The following is a 21,450-nucleotide window of genomic DNA, read 5'->3' on the forward strand; positions in this document are numbered from 1 at the left end:
GTAGTTATATTTGCAAGATCCTGCTAGACTATGTAGCCACTTCAAATAAATTTAAATGAAGCTATAACTTTTCAATGAAGTTTATCTGGGTTAGCACCAAAATATAGTACTCCAAATAGCCAAATAAGATTGTGACGTGGAGATGGACGTCGATTATAAGTCACTCAACAAGACCTGTTCCAATTGATGTAGCTCTTGGAATGTTATATATATAAAAGCCATTAATTAGACCAACAAAATTAACAGCCGGTACTTATGTTTGGAAGATCCTGCTAGATTTTTCAGGTACTTCAAATAAATTTGAATGAAGATATAAATTTTCAATGAAAATTCCCCGCAGGCCGATTCTTTTCAAGGAAGTATTCGTTTTATTCTTTTTGGCCAAAAGAGGTAATATGTGGTTTGGAAACAAAATTAAGAGTATTCCACTAGAAAATGTGGACCCTTCGGCGCGATTTAAATTAGAAATGGAGCTTAAGTACACAATAATTTTTAGAAGATCAACATTGACCCTGTTAAATGTTGACATCCCTCGTGTTTTCCCTTAGCGACATGAGAAAAACGCTCGACATCCCTCGTGTTTTCCCTCAGCGACATGAGAAAAACGATCGATCGTGTTGGGCCAGTGGCGGCTAAATTCAACAAAATTTTAAAACAAAAAAATTTCAATTGTCCTTGTCCTTATTGAAGCCTACGATGTGAAATCGACAAAGTAAAAGGTTATTGAAATTTCTTATCCGAATTGAGACAGAGCATATGCTGGCTTGTGTGTGTGTTTTGTTTTGTTTTTTGTTTTTTGTTTTTGTTTTTGGGTGTAAATATGTAAGTATCCTTAATCAGATGAGGTACATAAGCTGAAGGGATGTTGGCTTATGTTTTACTTTGTCTTAAGCTAGTCCTTTTTATCAAGAGTTTCTTGAATATTTCATGACCTCAAGAGTGTTGGTTACTTACGTTAATACATTATACACTTCTGCCAGAAAATGTCTACAGAGAATAAACTTACAAAAAATAAAATAAAAAATTATACCACCATTATTTTCTTTTGGTGGAATAAACTTAATTGACCTGATTTTATAGTTGAAATTAGACTAGAGCATACCAATGGTGTTAAATCAAGTGAGTTTTGTGTAAGACTCATATGGTTAAATGATTGAGATTGAGTTCACATATAACAAATGTATATATGAATATTTCAGGAACAAGTGATCGATTCACTTTAAATCATGGCCCAGGACGTTAGATGCCTATATATATGCTTGTGAAGGTGTCTCCTTTCTCAACCCTCCGCCTTGGGATTAGCCAATTCATAGACCCACCGTGTGTTTGGAATTCTTCACAAGCACACTTCCTGTCCACACTGCACACCATGACTCCTTCTCGGCTCTCTTTCATCATCTCCTTCATTTTATCCGTAACTTCGATTTATGGACAGAAAATTTACATTCCGACCCTGACTCTACAACTCGAGGACTTCCTCCGAGATCCGGAAAGTGCAGTTTCGGCATCCATAACAGACGATTTCGAAACTTTCTTCTTCGACCAAACGCTCGATCATTTCAGCTACACACCCCAGAGCTACGCCACCTTCAAACAGAGATACTTTATCGACTCCAGATACTGGGGTGGCGCGAATTCTAGTGCGCCGATCTTCGTTTACCTCGGTGCTGAATCGTCACTTGATGGAGCCCCGACTTTGATCGGGTTTCTGAGAGATAATGCAGCTCAATTCAAAGCTTTGTTAGTTTATATTGAGGTAGCACATTTGACTTCTACCATTTTTTTTGGGGGGCCCATGCATGGATGTTTTTTCTGTCTAATTTCCGCTTCCAACCACGTCATTAAATTCTTCTTTTCTTGTGGAATTTTTCTTGCCAGCACCGGTATTATGGTCAGTCAATTCCACTTGGGATGAGCTTCGAAGAAGCTCTCGAAAATGCAGATATTCGTGGATATTTTAGCTCGGCCCAAGCTTTGGCTGATTATGTAGCCGTTATTATGCACGTTAAGAGGGAACGAAATGCGATTAAATCTCCAGTTATTGTGGTGGGAGGATCATATGGAGGAAGTAAGTGCAATGGGTATCATGTTCTATCCATTTTTCTGTATGGAGGAAAGAAATAATACAAAAAGGGTCCATGCCAAGTTTGACGGGTTTTGATATCCGTTCTCTGTTGATTATGTCAAAAACCAATGATATGTGAAAGTGACGAGTTGTTCTTGTGATTTATTTTCAACAAAAATGCTAATTCCTTTTTTAGACAAAAAAAGATATATCAAAATCATTATATATATTGTTGAATTCTAATAGTTAATACCAATTTCAGTGCTTGCTTCATGGCTCCGACTAAAATATCCACACGTGGCCCTTGGAGCTTTGGCCTCATCAGCTCCAGTGCTATATTTTGAAGATATTACACCCCAGGATGCATACTATTCAGTGGTCGCCAAGGATTTCAAGGTAATTACACCTGTAATTTCTCTTCTTCTTTTTTTGTTCTAATAATGGAGTGTGCGGTGCTTTTCAAGCATCCAAAGAATATCCATTGATTGATGCAATATCCCTATCTTCCCATTTTGCGCACACAAGGTAAGTACATGAGTACCCGTATTCTTGCTCCTAGGGGATGGCATCGATAGAATTCAAGGGTTTAGTTATTAGTAAACATACCTAAAGTGAGAAAGTTATCCAAACTTACCATCTCAATAATCTTTAGAATCTTGATATCTATTCTTTGTTTTTCATCATTTATCTTGAACCATGGTCGTTTTACATAGGAAACCAGTGAGACTTGCCACCAAGCTATAGCAAACTCCTGGTCAGAGATCGATAGAGTTGCTAAAGAGCCGGATGGCCTTTCAAACTTAAGCAAGATCTTCAATACTTGCCGGTATGTGGTCTGATGCGTCATCTATTATGTGTCTTAATACCCAAGTGCTTATAGATTATTCCCATCCAATTTCTCAATTTAAGGGGGTTGAATTGACTCAATTTACCTTTTGAGATCTAGAACCTCATCGACGCTCACTCTTCTGTTCAATGTGGAGTTTCATGATCTTCAAGGCTGAATTGAGTCTTTAAGAATGTGTCTAAATGTTAATTTATCAAGGAGACACAATCAACCACAGAATAACCATTGCTTATTTTGTGTGTAGGCCTTTAGAGAGTGGGGCTACGCTGAAGTCCTTCTTGAAAGGGTTGTACACGAAGGCAGCTCAACATGATAATCCACCAACATATCCTGTGAGACTGATATGCAAAGGCATTGATGGAGCAAATACTACTGAGAATGACATTCTTGGCAAAATATTTGCAGGCGTTGTCGCCTATTATTGGAACTCCACATGCTATGTCAATCCTCCTTACCTGTTACTCCATCTGGTTGGAGTTGGCAGGTACAATACTAGACATCATCATGCTACGTCCATGTTCATGCCAATCCAAGCACGCCCACAATGGGGTCTATTTTAATTGCACGATCCCTTTCTTGAAATCTTCCTCGAAAAATTGTGTAGCATCTAAGATAACTTACAATACTAAAAGGGAGAATTGCTTGCAGAGATGCAGTGAAATGGTAATGCCCCTAGGCATCACAAACAATTCTATGTTCCCACCAGCGCCTTTTGTCTTGGACGACTTCATGGAACAATGCCGCTGCAAGTATGGCGTTGTGCCTCGCCCGCATTGGGTCACTACGCATTACGGTGGCCATGTATGAATTCAAGTGACTCTTACAAAATATATGTTTGGCTCTTTTTTTTTATCAGTAAATTAGATTGGTTTTCATGCACTAAATTGAAAGCAAACATTACCATTGACGTCCTCTACCATTTTTTTTTCCGGTTCTTGCAGGATATAGAACTAATTCTTCGTAGGTTTGGTAGCAATATTATCTTCTCAAATGGACTTCGAGATCCCTGGAGTGGTGCCGGGTATAAAAAATTATATGCTTGTATCATACATCCGAAGAATTCAAGTTTTACGTTACTTAATAACGCTTAACAATTTGGTCTCTTTTTTAAACTTAGGGTCCTGAAAAACATTTCAGAGAGTATCACTGCTGTTATTACAGATCAAGGTACATAACTGAGCTATTGATTTGTTGTTTGTGACTCGTCTCACGTCCTTGTGAATCACACAAGAGAAGGACAACGTTGAAGCATGTTAAGAAAAAGTAGCAGTGGATCTTGAATTCTTTAATCACTGGGTATATGCTCTGCAGGTTCTCATTGTGTGGATATATATGCAGAGAACCACACCGATCCAGATTGGTTGGTCAAGCAGCGAAAAACTGAAGTTGAGATTATAAAAGGGTGGATAGCCCAATATTATGCCGATCTTCCTGCTTCAAAATGATGATATGATGAATTGTTATTGCCATAAATAAGGGTGATGAATCTATTCGGGAAGGCCATTTCAATAACATATGAGAACAAAAGAATAAGGCCTATGTAGGGGTTTCAGCAGGAACGTCGGGGTGGTGGGTAAGATCGCCCGGGTTTACCCGTTGCCGGCACACGGGGTTCCTGGGCATAAAAAAATAAAATATCCTTGTATTTCTTTGCTCCATTAGAACGAGCTTTTATTCAAGAAAAGTAATATGACTTCACCCAATATTCTTTGCTTCCAATTAATTGTAGGACTCCGGCAAAACATTTAAAACTACTGGTCCTTTTTATTGATTAAGCGTAGATTTTCAAGCCTATGCGTTGCAGTGTACAAAATTCATGTCATAAACTACTCACAAATGATTAAGGGTGATCGGTTTCCAGTCCAGTCCAATTCGATTCCACTTAGGAGCCATAAACTGGACCGGGAGGACTGGTTTCCATCTTTTGGGACTAGGAATTGGACCGGTTCAATAGAATTGGCCACTTAGCCAAAAAAAAAAATTTAAAAATTAAAAAAATACTAGAATTATTACAATTTTAGGATTTATCATATTTTAAATAATTAAAATTTATATTTTTAAAAAAGTGTTGGTTCGGTTTGTCGATTCGATTCCTCGGAATCAAGAATCGACTAAAAACTAGGGGTGTGCAACCGGGACCGGGTCAACCGGTTCCCGAATCGGCCCACTCGGAAAATAGGGTCGGGAATCGGTTCGGTTGAAACTAGGGTCCCAAAATTCAGACCCTGTTTGAACCGGTTCGGGAACCGGTTCCGAGGGATTACCCACCCGGAAACCGAATTGACCGAGCCGGTTTGGGAACCGGTTTGAGAACCGGTTGTAAGCCACCCCAAAAAAACCAAACGCAAAACCCTAATTTGTTTATACTTTCTATCTTCCCCGAGCTCGCGACCTCCGCCCGTCCGCCGATCTTGGTTCCATCCGAGCACTGACACTGCTTCCGCTCGCCCACCATCGCCTACCTACCGTGACACCTGCAGCCCGTGAGATCCCAACATCACCACTCCGCCTCTCCCTGCTCCGCGCCCCCCGAAATCGCGACGCCACCTCTGTCAACCTGATTCCTGGCTGCTCGCCAGCCTTGCTCCGAGCTCCGCCGCTAGATCCAGCTCCCCCTCGCACTGCTTCCTCATCTGCGTTCATCTGCTTCCTCGTCATGCCATCGCCAGCTCCCCATTGCGCCATCGCAGTGACGGAGCAGAGAACAGACGCTCATCACCACCGATCGAAACTTCTCTCGTGCTCTTTCTCCCTCACTTGGTGCGTGCGGGAGAGCTGAGGAACCAAGCGAAGCCAGTTGCAGTTGAATATCTTCGTCAAGCAATTTCGTCGCTGAATTGATTTGTCGCCTTAGCTTCGTCTTCGTGAGATTCACCAAGTCTTTCGGTGTCTTCATTTATTAGCAGGTAACCGTTCGGATCGGATCTCCCACAAGATTCATTGAGACTCGATCATACGATTGTTCTGTGTTTGCCTTCTACCGAGAGCTTCAAATTGCTACTCAAATTGCTCATGTTATATTGCTCGCCGATTGATAGGAATTCCTATTTCTAGAACACCTCACCATTCATGATCACCACCTGTTCGACGTTTTGCCACAGAGATGATAATGACGAATTTGTCTCTTTTTTTTTTGTTGGTGAAATGACGAATTTGTCTTCATCATTTCAATATGAGATTGCATAGTAGTGATCTGGATGTTCTTGTTCGACATTCTGATCATATATTGTGAATTTTCATGCTTCATCCTTTGATGGCAGAGAGTTATCTTTCCCTTGGTGCTTCGGTTCACTTTGTCTCCTTCGGTTGTGTGACTGAATTGTCGTCTGGTATAACAGTAAGTCACTATACATCGGTGGTGAATAAATCACAGTCAAGCTATATCAAATTCAATCTCTTTTTGATGCTCATAAAAGACCATTCTGCCAAAGTTTGAGGGAGAGAGTCTTCAACCTAATTTAATTCAAAATAAGTGGAAATGGTACGAGAAATGCTCAGGTATCGGAAGTTTAGTTAAGTTGAGAAATTATGGATATATGAAAGCAGTTAAGTTAAGAAATCATGGATATATAAAAGAAGTTAAGTTAAGAAATGGACATCGACCTAGTAATAATCAAAGGGAATTTAAGACTTATGATAGAAGATTTGCAGACAAAAAAGATATGTTGAAATTATGCTGGACCTCTACCAAAATTACTGCTGATTTCCCTTTGAGTATCGTTTCAATGTCGATGTCAATGTCTCCATTCGAGCGTCATTTGTACAAACTGTGATTAATTTCAATTCCAACAATGTCAATGTCCTAGTAATCTCGTTTTCAGTTAATTTTGTTCGGCTCCTTCCTTTGAGTTTAGTGTTCTTTGCTTTAATTTCCTTTATTCTCTGCATTGCACCTTTAAATAATTCACAGTACTTCCACTTTAATTTCTGAGCAATTTGCTATTCCTGTCATTTAGATCAATTTCCATCAAACCATTTCATCAATTGCTTCTCTAAGGTTAATATAAAGATACATCAATTTTTATGCAAAACAGGTTCCAATATAAACAGGGTTAACCCTGTTCTCGGACCGGAAAAACAGGGTGGGTCGGGAACAGGGTCCAAAAAAAGAGAACCGGTTATAACAGGGTCGGGTACAGAGTCTAGGTCTAGACCCTACCCACCCTGGACTCGATCACCCCTACTGAAAACCACTGGTTCCATTTTTATGGAATTGGGAACTAGATCAACACTCTTAGTAACTTGTACAAAATTGATCGATCCAGTCCAGTCGAGTGACTCCCGATCCGTGCCGTTCAATATGCTCGGCCCTACAAATGATACAAATCTCTCGGATGTTGTACCTTCCTCTCGAGCTTTGACTCGGAGGAAATCGTGGCCTACTTTCGAGTAACCGTGAACAGAAAAAAAAATAAAAAATAAAAAATGGCCTGGCCGCGGTTGGAGGGAGGGACGGTTGGCACATCCCGTCATCGCTAAGTACGGACTCAAATAATGATCTTAGGTTCGCCGTCGATCCGACTACCTGAATCTCATCGATCACATTTTCACCTAGATAGGTAGGCCTGACCAAGTTTGATTTACTTATGCACATGAAGAAAAAAAGCCATGTTCCATGTTTATATTCTAATGAGGGCCAACTCAACCTTGTCCCAACCAACCATCTTTCGATGTGAGTTACATTATCATCGGTGGTGGTAGGTATATTTCTGATTAATGTGGATATGGCTGAGTTTTGGCATGATAATTTCCCTAGGAAACTTTATAAAAGAAGATCTAGGTAACTTGGGCACAGTAAAATCACTAATCTTTAAAATCCTAGTTTTATAACATCTTTTGGGGAGCAAAATAAGTTGTAAACTTATTATCACACTTTTGTCAACTCAAACCTAAATCTTTTAATTTGACTAATTTGATATTAAATCTTTTGATAATTTACCAATTAAGGTACTTCAGCCAATTTTAATTGAAATCACTGACCAATCCCACATGATATGGCCAATGCTTACGTAGATGAAATTTATCATTATTTTTTTGATTATTTTTTTGTTTTTTTTTCCATTGCGACCTTTTAGGCCATGCGCTCAGCGTAAAGGCCCCTTGCTTGCAGCCAACAAGGCTGTGGAGGTCCTTACCTAGATCTAGCAAGCAGTCACTTGTGCCCTTGCCCAAGGCCATCACTATGTAGCCTATCACGGGCGAGGTGGCCCTCATCTAGTTTGGGTGAGGCCTTTGTGGCCGGAGAGGGTTGCTGGTGAACCTCCCGGCACAATGGAAAAAAAGAAAATAAAAATGAAAATTCCAATGAATTTGAAAAAATTACAAATTATTTCCACGTTTTTTTCTTTGTCGGAAAAAGGAGGGCGAATTTTTTTTTTTTCCACATTAAAAGGGAGTATCCGCTTCCCTGCCCCGCGAGCATGCTCCTCAAGCCTTGGATGGGCTTTTTCGTCATTTAAGGTTCTGATGGGCTAAAAGAGGAAACAAAAAATGGATGGCTGAAGAAGAAATAAAGGAATGGGCTGCAAAAGATATAAAAACGAATGGGCTGTGAAAGAATTAAAAAGAATGGGCTTTAAACGGGCCCACTCGACTCTTTTTATTTTATTTTATATTTTTTAATATTTGTTATTCATTTTTATCTCACCTATTTTTATGCATCATTTCATATATACTTTTATATATATTTGAATTTTTTTGCAAAATAAATGAATACTCTAAAAGTCAGCAAAAATTTAGGTGTCAACCATATAAAATATATAGACATTAAAACTAATCATTCCATGTGTTCAAATCAATATAATATAATTGTCATGTCAACACTTCATTGAGACGTGTTGTGATTTTGTTTAAAGTGCATTAGTTTAATTGAGATTGAATTTGAACAACATATTTGCAAATGGGGTTGGAATTCTTTGATGACTCACCTACGTGAAAGAACACAATTATATAGGTTTCATTTTTTTTTAGACGAAATATAGGTTTGAGTTTGGTATACATTAATTCGTGTCATTAATAGTTATTCTATGCGGTGACTTGCTTAACCCATTTGGATGGGAATTGTTCAAATTAACGTACAAAGTTTTTTTCTCTCTTTGTTTTTTTTCCCTCTCTCTCTGTATTGAATTCTTAAACGACCCACAAACTTAAAAATTACCTATATAGTTCTACGTCTTTATTAAATCAATTTTGCTAATGAATCTCAATATCTCTGCCATTGGCTTTCCATGAATTCCCACCTCTTTTGCCTAGATGCTATGGCTGCTATGAAAAGAACGATGAAAGGCAAAATATAATTATGAATAGCTAAAGATAGCTATTATAACCCAAGTATTTTTCTTGTCTCCTTTCTTTGTCTAGCACGCATAGCTAATGCTGCGATTCAAATTGAAGATCCTTGCACATGCGAAGCAGATCTTCTATCTGAGGCCAAACCAAAGCTGTTGGGCTTTGTTGATCTCTCTGTGGCCCACTGCAGAAGATTTGTGAACCAGGCCGTTGACTGGCTAGCTAAGACCCAGCGGAACAAGAGCCTGGCCCACGACTGGCTGGCCAATCCCCCCGAACCGTTTTGGAATTTACTTTGCTCCGAGTCTTCTATTATGTTGTTGCAAACTCTTAATTAGTAATGAAGTCTCTTTATTTCCGACCAGAAAAATAAAATAAAATTAAGACACGATGGTTTCATTAATCGTTGGCTTACGAAGTGAGTGAATGCGGAAACCTCTCTCATTGTACGACATGGCTGTGAAGCTTCCGGGCTTGTCAATCATTCTCTATCTGTTAAGATCGTCGGCTGGAATTAAGGGTTGGGCCGAACGCGGTAAAAAATGGCCATCTTCGATCAATTTCCTGCTTAAGAGCCCGCACTTCTCGAGCTACAGAAATCCATCCATCTCTATAATTAGCGAACCCTTTATATTATCGGCTAATGCAATATAATTTATTAGGTATTATTCTCTTATCTATGGCTAAATCCGACGAACACCGAATCATGAGCATAAAAAAAAAAAAAAAAAGCCCACGTTATACTATCTTTCTTCAATCTGGGACTAAGATCTTTATGAATCTATAACTCAAAGAGGGATTGTTGAGCACGGAATTGCGGCTCTAGTACCAAATGTTGAGAAAGATTGGGAGTTCGTTTGGAAAAAAAAAAAAAAACACATTCTTTTATTAGAGGCACTCTCTTTATAACATTTGTTCGGAGAATTTCTTGCATACAAACACGAATAAAAGCACTTGGCTAATGATAGCCTTCGCAAGGGAGTGGTTTGCTCCCACATCACTCTAGGATAGTGGTTCAATCATAAATGGTGCATTTGGTTGAACTTTTGAGAAAAGTCATTGGGAAAATGTAAAGGACTTTAGGTTGAAGAAGTTTTTTAGATTGTAAATTGTGTTTGTTAAATTGTAATCTAAAAGTTCATTGTGAAGTATCTTTGAGTAAAATAATATTTGGAGAGATTATATTTACAAAGGACTTTTGTGATAAAAAAAAATTATCAAAAGAAAATTAAAAAAAAATTGGTGGTAAGGGTAGCGGCCGCCGATGATCAAATCTGTTGCCGGTGGTCGACATCGACTAAGGCGGCTTCAAAGAAGATTGGGGAGGGTTGCTCGGGTCGACTGACCCCCAAAGACCATTTGCGAAGGTCGCCTAGGGTCGGGCGATCCTACCGTGACCCGGATCTAGGGCGGCGAGGTCGTGGGAGGACCTCGCTACCTTAGATCTGGGGCGACGAGGTCACGCGACGCCATTGCGACCCAGATGGCACGGTGGTCGGGCCACCCCTACAGCGACCAGATTTGGTCGCGACCAGATCTGCGACCAGATGGGTCGTGCGGCCCGAGCGACCTTTACGCGAAGGTCGCGGTGTGTATGCACAATGGTTGCCGACGATTTTTGCCTTTCATCGGTGACCGCTCACGGAGAAGAAGAAGAAGATGAATAGTGGGGGCAAAATCGGAAAACGAAAAACCAACAAGGATAATTTGGGAAGAATTTTTTTTTTATTTACCCCCTCAGCTCAGCATGCCGAGAAGGCTAAAAGCCCAAGGTAGTCCCTAACCTGCCTTGGGATTTTAGCCTTGTGAAGGCTAGCATTTTCCAAATGGGGTTTGAAATTTTTTTACCAAACACCTCTAAATTGGCCCAAGGATCTTTGGGGGTTCAAAGTGGCTTCTCAAAGCCACTCCCAAACACACCTTTGACATTAGTGGTTCATCCCTCTTAGAAATATCTTGAATTCTTTGAGAAGAGAGAAGGTGAATCTTTTTCTTCAATAGGGATCTAGCGATCATGTCAAGTTGGTTTTTGGAACTCTTCTTCCATAGCCTTCCTCCATTTTGCCCCCATGAGTGGCTTCCTCATATGTAAATTGCTTTACTACTCCAACATCCTTGATCGATGCTACATCTGCATATTTAGGATTTGGTTTCCTCCACTTTGTTGATCTCTTGAGTTGAGGCATATGCTCTTCAAGTTCAACCTGACTTGGTCAAAGCTCTTCTATAATTCTTGCACGTACACCAATTCGCCATAGACCTTATGTTTTCCGAGTGATTATGCACTTACTTCTTCAATCGGCTGGGTCTTGCCAAACCCATTATCATCTTCCATTTTTTCCATAGCTTCTTTAGGCATTCTACTCTTTTGAGTTTTGTCCAAGTATAGCTCTGTGCTGGCTTCACTTAGACATACTTTATTTGATGCCCTTCTATGATCAGCGTATTTGTGGGTTCAAATGTACATCTTTACATCGTTTGTACAAACACCACATATTTCTCGAGTCTGTAAATAGTGATACCAATAATTGGTTTTTCTTCATGCCTCGCGTGTGATACACGTTTTGCAATTTAATTTGCAATGGAATGAACTAGGGTGTCATCACTATATGATTGATGGAGGTAATTAGCAACCTTGATTTACTTGTGGGGACAACTATTTGTCTACCGGTTTACTTAGGCATGCTGGATAGCTTGTGTCAATCTCATGTCATATAATTTGAGCATCGTGAGTCAACTGTCCAATTATCATAATTGATTATTTTATCACTTACTGTGATGAAGACCATTGCTCATCTGACTCGGTGATGGAGGTAGCTGTAAGCTTTTCTTATTCCTTTGATGCAATGGACGCTTGGAAATCCTACTTTTTTTCAATATTACTCTTCTTCATTATAGATGCTACAACATTTCCTTCTACTTGTTTGAATTAATGGTCCTTGGCAAAGTGACCTATTTGCCAAATATATTGTAGTGACTGTGTTGCCTCCGGCTATCCTTATCTTCTTTCTTGTTATCTTTCCCTTGATCCCTACAAGCTACCCCTGCTTGAATCCTTCTTTATGGTCCTCCTTGTCTGTCTCCATGACCTTTTCTCTATTTTCCATCAATAATGCCCAATCGTTTCTCCTCTTACTCTTGAACCTTGCTTTATTATTAAAGAGTACACTTTTATCATTCTTGACATTCTTAATTGAGACCTTAGACAATTGTTATCTAGAATGTCTTGGTTGGCTAGTATTTACAACTTAGTAAGAGTTATGTCTCTTACCTATCCATGGGTGGTTGTAACAATTTTGGTATACTTTGGCCATGGGAAAATTGTCTAAAAAGTCCTAAACCTATTACACTTTTGCTAATTCCATCCTAAATTTTTTAATTGTATTGATTGAGTTTAAACATTTTCACATTTTATAAATTTAGTCTATTCGATCAATTTTGATCGAAAATTGCTGACTTGGACATCAATCATCTTATGTGCTATGGCTGATGTTGACGTTGACAATTTTTAATAATGTTTTAATGTTTATTTATTTGTTTATTTTGTTTTTCCTTTTTTCCCCATATATTTTCCTTCTTTACTTTTCTTCTTTAACCTGTTACTAGCCTTCGTTGAGCCTCGTTGATGGCCGATAGAGGTCTTTGACCTTAGGTGAGGGCTACGTCGACTACCCTCGCCTAACGAGAGTGACCCTCGCAAACGGTCGACCGACGCGGCTCTTGTCTATTGAGGATGGCCCATGCCAAGCCAAGCCCAAGCGTCCCTCCCCCAAAACTGGCTGGGGTGGCAGCCTTTGCCAACCATCAATGAGACTTGACAATGGCTAGTAGAGGGGAAAAAAGATAAAAAGAAAAATGAAAAGAAGAGAAAGAAAAAGTAAAGAAAGAAAAAAAGGAAAAGAAAATTAGGAAAAAAAAAGAGAAAATAATAAAAATTTTGAAAATAAAAATAAAATATTCTTCAAAATTAGGGAATTTTTTTCTTCAATTGTGATATTAGAAGAAGTCAACTTAAAAAAATATATATATTATGCAAAGCTCTGTCGTCTCAATATTTAGGAAAAATTCCCAAACTAGTCTTAAATCTATTGAACGTATGCCAATTTGTCATAAATTTTCTAGTTTTGTCAATTTACTCCTAAATGTTTGCATGGAATTGCAATGTAGTCATTTTAAACAATTTTTGTCGGAAATGGCTAATGTGATAGTGTCCTATGTAGGACTGTCGGCAATTACTAGGGCCACTACTTTAGCAAATTTCGGGGAATATCGACTAGATGGATTACATTGGATTTTGCACAAAATTGAAAAAATTAGAATTGAATTAATATTCATACAATATATTTAGGACTAACTGGATAAGATTCCCTGATATTTATTTCTTGGCTCATTCGGTGCTGTTTCAGCCTGATCTACCCATCATTTGAGCAAGTCTAGTTGGATCATCGGTGATATTACTTGTTGCCATAGTGCGAGATGAATTTTCCATGGTTACATCAAGCAAAAATCTTGTTGGAGCTTTTTAGATGGAGTGGATCACAAGCATGCCATCGAGAATGGTCTCTAAAGTATTCCATTGACCAAATTTTTATTTATTTTCTGATTTAAAGCACTTTTCTAATACTTGTCGTTCGCTTGGTTAAAGGCTAGCATAGTTTGAAAACAAATATACGGCAATTTATACTAGCTTTTAAGAAATTATCTCTCCTAACTATTATGGTTTACACCTCTAAAATATGGATTACCAATGTACAAATTGCAACACTTAACAATACAAATTCAACGTGATAGAGTTACGGTTCTATCACAGCTATAGAACAAATCAACCCTTAAATCACTTTCTGACAAGGCATCATGCAATTCTAGAATGAGCTTGGTGAAAGATTCCTTTGGATATATTTAATTTATTTTTCTTGTTCATGAAGATAGTGATTGCCGTGATTGGACGTTCCTAGGACCATTCGACTCCATGTGTTTCTTGCCCTCATCTAGAATGGAATGGTTTTTCTAATATGCTCACGATGCATGTCAAAGTCTAAGCTGCTCAGTGTGGTTTTTTCTCCCGAAAAAGTGAGTGGAGATGCACACTCGACGACGACTTGATGTAGTCTTAGTGAAACACGATGCGAGACTACATCCATGGAATATTGTCAAATCCGGTTCGATCCATTTGGTTTAAGTCCTCACAAGAAGTATTTCGAATAATTACTCAAGATGGTGATCATTAGAGACAGGTGTTTGTTGAGAAAACATTTCCTAAGTGGTTTCGATGATTGACAAAACTTAGAAACTTTATTTTTGATAAAAAGCTTTTAGGTGGAAAGTTTGATGGAATAGGATTAGATGATTTCAATTAGTATCAAAGTCATGGTTTATTCTTCCTTCTTTATACATTCTATCAAATGGCTAGGAAGGAGGTAAACATCCTCGTGCAACGGCTAGTGGCGATTGATTGGATTTCTGCCATACTTATAAAGAGTTTAAAAATGAAAGTCTTGCTAATATTTTTTGGAGATTCAACTTTCCGGAAATTCTTTTTAGAGGCGAAACATTATTTCCATTCGTAAATACTCGACTTTTTGAAAACTCGAGCTGCTGTATGGGCTGCAAAAAATATGGGAAGCCTTACTCTCGGCGATTCCGAAGCAATCGGATCTTCTTAACCAGATCCGAGGCCAACTGGTAGATTGGTTGGATGGTCGGTCCTTTTGGAGATATGTCCAACGGACAGCTTAGACTAGGAGGAATATAAGAGGAGATTTGGAAGCTGAAGGGTTAGAATGCACATTCACAAGATTTGAAGCTTTTAATTCTGAGAGTTTGAATAGTGTTTTTTTGATCTCATATGTTCGTCTTTGTTGAACAATATTGCGTAACCCTTTAGAGGTTGAGAGTGTGAGAAGTTTACACAAATTTAAGTACTTGTACCTCAAGACTTGTAACATCTAATTGGTTGTTACTACTAGATTCCAGCCAATAGGTTGTAGCGTGGGAGAGTAGACGTAGGCTTGCAAAGCCAAACCACTATAATCTTGAGTGTGCAATTCTTTGCCCCTTACTATATTTATTTATTGTGGTAGAATTGTACACTAGTAAGATCTGACCATTTCATCAGAAGTTATCTTGTTGTAATATTTGTTTAAATTTTTTCATTTCTGCACAATCACCTATTCACCCCCTCTAGATGATAGTTTTAGCCATAACGGTGTTTACTTTGGAATCACTTGAAAAGGTTAAGAGCCGTACTTTATTTGAGCTCTCTCATAGTGGCAATAACTCCCCACCCTTCTAAGGTTGGGTATGGGTTTAGTCCGTCCACAAACCACAAATCTGCCCAAGGGGATCTTGTTCGGTACCATTTATAATAACTTGGTCCGGTCCACCTAGCATTTAAAATGAGTTCTCTAAATAATCACACGAGGGATTGATCATTTTAGAGCGAGTGTCAACTTATGAGTTAGCCAATGAGACTTGTTTCTGATTAAAAATAAAATAAATTGATAAGGCTTGTCCCAATTGATGTGGGCCTTGAATCGCTATATTTATACTTCACATCAATTTGAATGAGGCTATAGACTTTCGATAAAGTTTCCTCGCAGGCCGATTCTTTCCAAGGAAGTACGCGTTTTCTCATTTTGGACAAAATAGGTAATAGTTGGTTTGGAAACAAAACACGAGGGATTCTCATCTAGAAGATGTTGACCCTTCGACATGATTTGAATTAGAAATGGAGCTTAGTACAAAATAATCTTTGGAAGACCAACATTGACCCAAAAATCTGGCCGTAGCAAAAAGAAAAGTAGATCGTAAATGCAAGGATTCTCCCATTGGAATGGGAGGCAAGCATCAACAGCGACGACGGAAAACATTTAGAGTTGATTGGACAATTTCTCTTTCAATGAAGAATCTCTATGAACGCAAAAATACGTGAACATGTCCATTTGAATTTAGTGCATTTCATTGCATTTGAATTGTTGGATCCGGCGAGTCTCACGAAAGCTATACATTTCATTGCATTTAAAAAATTCATGAGCAACGAAAAAGTTGCGTCATGGGTCGTGCTCTTAGGATAAATCCATTATACAAGGTTCATCAAATTAAATAATTTACCATAGAATGTAATGATCATTTCGAGCAGGTCCACTGCTTCAGTGCTTCCGAACATATCCGCGAACCCAATAATGGCTCCTGCCACTGCGAGGTCCCTTTATACTTTTTGCAATTATGCCCTCCACGATCTCGCGGGGCTAGCCTGGCGTACGAACGTCCAATAATCTAAAGGCCTCCCGAAGACCTTTGATGAGCTCGACTTTATGAAGAAATTTGGACCGTTTTATGGTGAACTATTCAGTATGCCTTTTGGTACCCCAGATGCCGTGACCCAAACGGAATGAAAATATAAATAAATAATAATCATTCAAAATTCTTAACAAAGAAAAAAGATTCTTAAAAAAAAAAAAGAAAAAGTCTCGATTAATTTTAAAGGGGACACGTGTCCATATGGATTCAAGATACAGAAGAGAAATGTTCAAATGCAGGACAAGAAATATGTTAAATTAGGAACTTTTGAAGGTCAATGATGGCAAAAAGAAGAGCATTTAAAATAATCATGGAACGAGTGAAAAGTAAAAAGTGAAAAAAATGTGTAAACAATATTTATGGATATATTTGTTTAAAGAAAAATTATTTCTGAAAAATTATTTTCCAACTTTTTGGTACTTTGACGACGTAAAACTAATCAATCTATGGAAAATATTCTTCATGAACTGAAAGCAACAAGAGGAAAACAACACCCTAGGAAATCACTTTCCTTAAATCATAAAATAAATAAAAAATTCATAAAAAAATATTTCATTTATTGTAAAGTTTTCCATGAAACAAACACACCCCAAATGTCAACATCCATCGTGTTTTGCAAAGCAACATAAGAAAGACACTTGACCGTGTTGAGCCGGTTGGTGGAAGATCAATTCAATGAAATTAACAAAAGTGAATTGTCCCTGTCCTCATTGAAGCCCACAACGTGAAATTGACAAAATAAAAGGTTGTTGAATTATCTTAGCCAAATTCACAATCAATGGAGCATGTCCTTTTTATCAAGAGGTTCTTGGATATTTCGTGACCTCGAGAGTTGTCGATTCCTTGCGCCAATATATTATAAACTTATACCCGGAAGATGCCTCCAGAGCATAGACGTAAAATAGAACAGGTCATACGACCACTACTTTCTTTCAAATATAATAGAATTTTGTTGTGGCCAAATGAAGTTAATTGACTTGGTTTTGTAGTTGAAATAAGTGTAGAACATATTAACTGGATCACATTAGGTGGGTTTCACATAAAACTCATATGGTTTAACGATTGAGATTAAGTAATTACACGTGTAAGATGTATGTACGGATATTTCGGGAATAAATGCTCAATTCACTTCAAATCATGCCCATGAAGTTAGATGCCTATATATGCTCACACCTCCTTTCATCGTCCCACCAAGTTTGGAATTCTTAATAAGCGCACTTCCTGTCCACACTGCATGCCATGACTCTTTCTCATCTCTCTTCCATCATCTCCTTTTTTTTATTAACAGCTTCGATTTCTGGACAGAAACTTTACACTCCGACCCTGAGTCTACAACGCGAAGGCGTCCTCCGAGATCCGGAACGTGCAGTTTCGGCTTCCATAGCAGACGATTTTGAAACCTTCTTCTTCAACCAGACGCTCGATCATTTCAACTACAGACCCGAGAGCTACACCACCTTCCAACAAAGATACTTGATTGACTCTAGATACTGGGGTGGTGCGAATTCTAGTGCGCCGATCTTCGTTTACCTCGGTGCTGAATCGCCAATTGATGGATCCCCGACTGTGATTGGGTTTCTGAGAGATAACGCAGCTCAATTCCAAGCTTTGTTAGTTTATATTGAGGTAGCATATCTGACTTCTACTAATTTTTTTTTTTTTTTTGGGGTCCATGCATGGATGTTTATTCTATCTAATTTCTGCTACCAACCATGTAATCAAATTCTTCTTTTTCTTGTGGAATATTTCTTGTCAGCATCGGTATTATGGTGAGTCAATTCCACTTGGGATGAGCTTCGAAGAAGCTCTCAATGATACAAATATTCGTTGGTATTTCAGCTCGGCCCAAGCTTTGGCTGATTATGCAGCCATTATTATTCACGTGAAGCAGAATTTGAAAGCCAGAGATTCTCCAGTTATTGTGGTTGGAGGATCATATGGAGGAAGTAAGTGCAATGGGCATCATATTCTATCCATTTTTGTGTATGGTAGAGAGAAATTATAGAAAAGGGGTCCATGACAAGTTTGACCGGTTTTGATATCCGTTCCCTGTTGACTATGTAAAAAACCCGTGATATGTGAAAATGATGAGTTGTCGTTGTCATTTATTTTCAACAAAAGTACTAAATATTTCTTTGCGCGAAATAGATATATCTTATCATTATATCAAGTTGTTGAATATTAATAACTAACACGAATTTCAGTGCTTGCTTCGTGGTTCCGGCTAAAATATCCACACTTGATTGTCGGAGCTTTGGCCTCATCTGCTCCAATATTGTATTTTGATGATATTACCCCGCAGGATGCATACTATTCGGTGGTCACCAAGGATTTTAAGGTAATTACACGCGTAATTTCACTTCTTCTTTTTTTGTTCTAATAATGGATTGTGTGGCACTTTTCAAGCATCCAAAGAATATCCATTAGTTGACACAATATCCCTATTCTCCCATTTTATGCACAAAAGGTAAGTACTGAGTACACATATTCTTGCTCCTTGGGGAAGGCATAAATAAAATTGAAGGTATAGTTATTTGTAACCATACCTTAAGTGGGAAAGAATACAAACTTATTGCCCGAATAATCTTTAGAATCTTAATATCTATTATCGGTTTTCCATAATTTGTCTTGAACCATGGTTGTTTTGCACAGGAAGCTAGTGAGACTTGCTACCAAACTATTGGAGACTCATGGTCAGAGATTGATAGAGTTGCTCAGGAGCTCAATGGCACTTCAAACTTAAGCAAGATGTTCAAGACTTGCAAGTATGTGGATTGATGCATCATATGTTATGTGTCTTAATACCCAAGTGTTATAGAGTATTCCCATCCAATTTCTCGATTTATGGGAGTTGATGAATTGAGTCAATTTACCTTATGAGATTAGGAATTAATTTGCACTCACTCTTTTGTTTGGCATAAAGTTTCATGATCATCGAGGCTGAATTGAGTCTTTAAGAATGAGTGCGAATGTCAATTTATTAACGAGACAATCAATCATAGACTAACTATTGCCTTTTTGTGTGTGTAGGCCTTTAGAGAGTGGGGATGAGCTGAAGAACACTACTTAATGTCGTTGTACACGACTGCAGCTCAATATGATCATCCACCGAGGTATCCGGTGACAGTGATATGCAACGGTATTGATGGAGCAAATACTACTGAAAATGGCATTCTTGGCAAAATATTTGCAGGCGTTGTCGCCTATGAAGGGAACTCCACATGCTACGTCAATCCTCCTACTAATGTTTCTCAAACTAACTTGGGTTGGGGATGGCAGGTACAATATACTCTAGATCATCTTTAGGCATCCTGCATTTCAATCTAAAGGATGGATTTTGATCTGAGTTAAATTTTACTCTTCCTCTTTGGGTCCAATCTATTTTACAGTGACAGCGGACTGGCCTTATGTCCCAATAAGGGGGATCATCAGGTCTATGTTCATGCTGATCCAAGCATGCCAACTGATCGGGTCTATTTTAATTAACACCATCCTTTTCTTGAAATCTTCCTAGTAAAAATTGTTGTTGTGTCTGAGAAAACTTACAATACTAAAAGGGAGATTTGCTTGCAGAGATGCAGCGAATTGGTAATGCCCATAGGCATCACAAACAATTCCATGTTCCAATCATACCCTTTCAACTTGAGCAGCTTCATTGATGAATGCAACGACTAGTATGGCGTCACACCTTGCCCACATTGGATCACTACATACTATGGTGGTCGTATGATTTCCATGACTCTTAGAAAATATGCATTCAGCTCTTATTTCGACTAGTGAATTAAACTATTTCCTATGCACAAAATTCGAAGTATGTTTTACCGTCGTCATGCCCTTTTTTTTTTTTTTTTTTTTTGGTTGCAGGATATAAAGCTAATTCTTCTTAGATTTGGCAGCAACATTATTTTTTCAAATGGACTTCAAGATTCTTACAGCGCAGGGTATACAACATTATATGCTTATCTCCACAGATTTAAAGACGTAAAATTTTACGGTACTTAATCACGATTAATTATTTGATCTCTTTTTCAATCTTAGGGTCCTAAAGAACATTTCTGATAGTATCATCGCAGTTTACACAGAGAAAGGTAAATAATCAGGCGATGTGTGTGTTGTTTGCGATTTTATTTTACGCACCCATGAATCACACAAGAGAAGAGCAAGATTAATGCACGATAAATTTTATTTTTGGCTGGATCTTGAATTCTCTCATTGGTGATATATATGCTTTGCAGGTTCCCATTGTTTGGATATACTTGCAGAGAAGCAAACCGATCCAGATTGGTTAGTCATGCAACGAAAAGTTGAAGTTGAAATTATAAAAGGATGGATAGCCAAATATTATTCCGATCTTCTTGCTTTCAAACAGTGATATGATGACGTGTTATTGCCATAATTATGGATGGTGAGTTGATCTGGAAAGGCCCTTTCAACGACAGATGAGAATAAAAGAATAAGGCCTATGTACTTCACCATAAAGTTATCCTTGTATTTCATTGCTCCATTAGAACCAGCTCTTAATCAAGGAAATCAAAATGACTTCATCCAATATTATATTTAAGCCATGTATGTAGTCCATAACAAGCTTCCAGCTAACTGACCCACATTGAAAACTGCTGGTTATTTTTTATTGGTTAAGCGTAGATTTTCATTTTATTTCAACTTTCATAATTTGTGGCATGGGCTTATGGATCCACATTCAACGCAAGAACTTAGGCTCTAGTTCTATTTCCCCTCTCCATGGCATTACCCCCTGGCAAATCCATTTACGTTATGCCTCATGCAAAATGAAAAATACCGAATTTCTCGATCGCCCATCGCATCTAACTTTGAGATTGGATCGCACCTTTCAGTGTCATCTATTATAGCAGCTAAATAATTTTGGCCTAACATATACCTATTTAGGTGAACCTTTTTGTCATTAAAGGAAGAAGAAGATGCACTAAATTTC

General features: G+C 38.3%; 2 protein-coding genes and 1 pseudogene across 2 annotated transcripts; all 3 read left to right on the forward strand.

Moving 5' to 3' along the window:
* The first annotated feature begins 1,299 nt into the window (after positions 1–1,299).
* On the forward strand, positions 1,300–4,357 carry LOC104421239 (lysosomal Pro-X carboxypeptidase). The gene is given in 10 exon segments (XM_010033129.3): positions 1,300–1,756; positions 1,879–2,068; positions 2,328–2,461; positions 2,779–2,891; positions 3,157–3,362; positions 3,365–3,396; positions 3,561–3,713; positions 3,854–3,933; positions 4,030–4,079; positions 4,224–4,357. Coding segments are annotated over 10 exon segments (1,479 nt in total). The 5' UTR covers positions 1,300–1,369.
* A 13,307-nt stretch (positions 4,358–17,664) lies between these two features.
* Positions 17,665–20,330, forward strand: LOC120289205 (annotated as a pseudogene).
* LOC108955749 (lysosomal Pro-X carboxypeptidase-like) lies at positions 20,313–21,095 on the forward strand. Its single transcript, XM_018864058.2, has 3 exons — positions 20,313–20,440; positions 20,538–20,587; positions 20,735–21,095. Exons 1-3 carry the CDS (start codon positions 20,313–20,315, stop codon positions 20,869–20,871), a joined length of 315 nt encoding a protein of 104 aa, XP_018719603.2. The 3' UTR covers positions 20,872–21,095.
* The last annotated feature ends 355 nt before the right edge of the window (positions 21,096–21,450 follow it).

The sequence above is a fragment of the Eucalyptus grandis genome, chromosome 10 (assembly GCF_016545825.1).
Source record: "Eucalyptus grandis isolate ANBG69807.140 chromosome 10, ASM1654582v1, whole genome shotgun sequence".
NCBI classification, from domain to species: domain Eukaryota; kingdom Viridiplantae; phylum Streptophyta; class Magnoliopsida; order Myrtales; family Myrtaceae; genus Eucalyptus; species Eucalyptus grandis.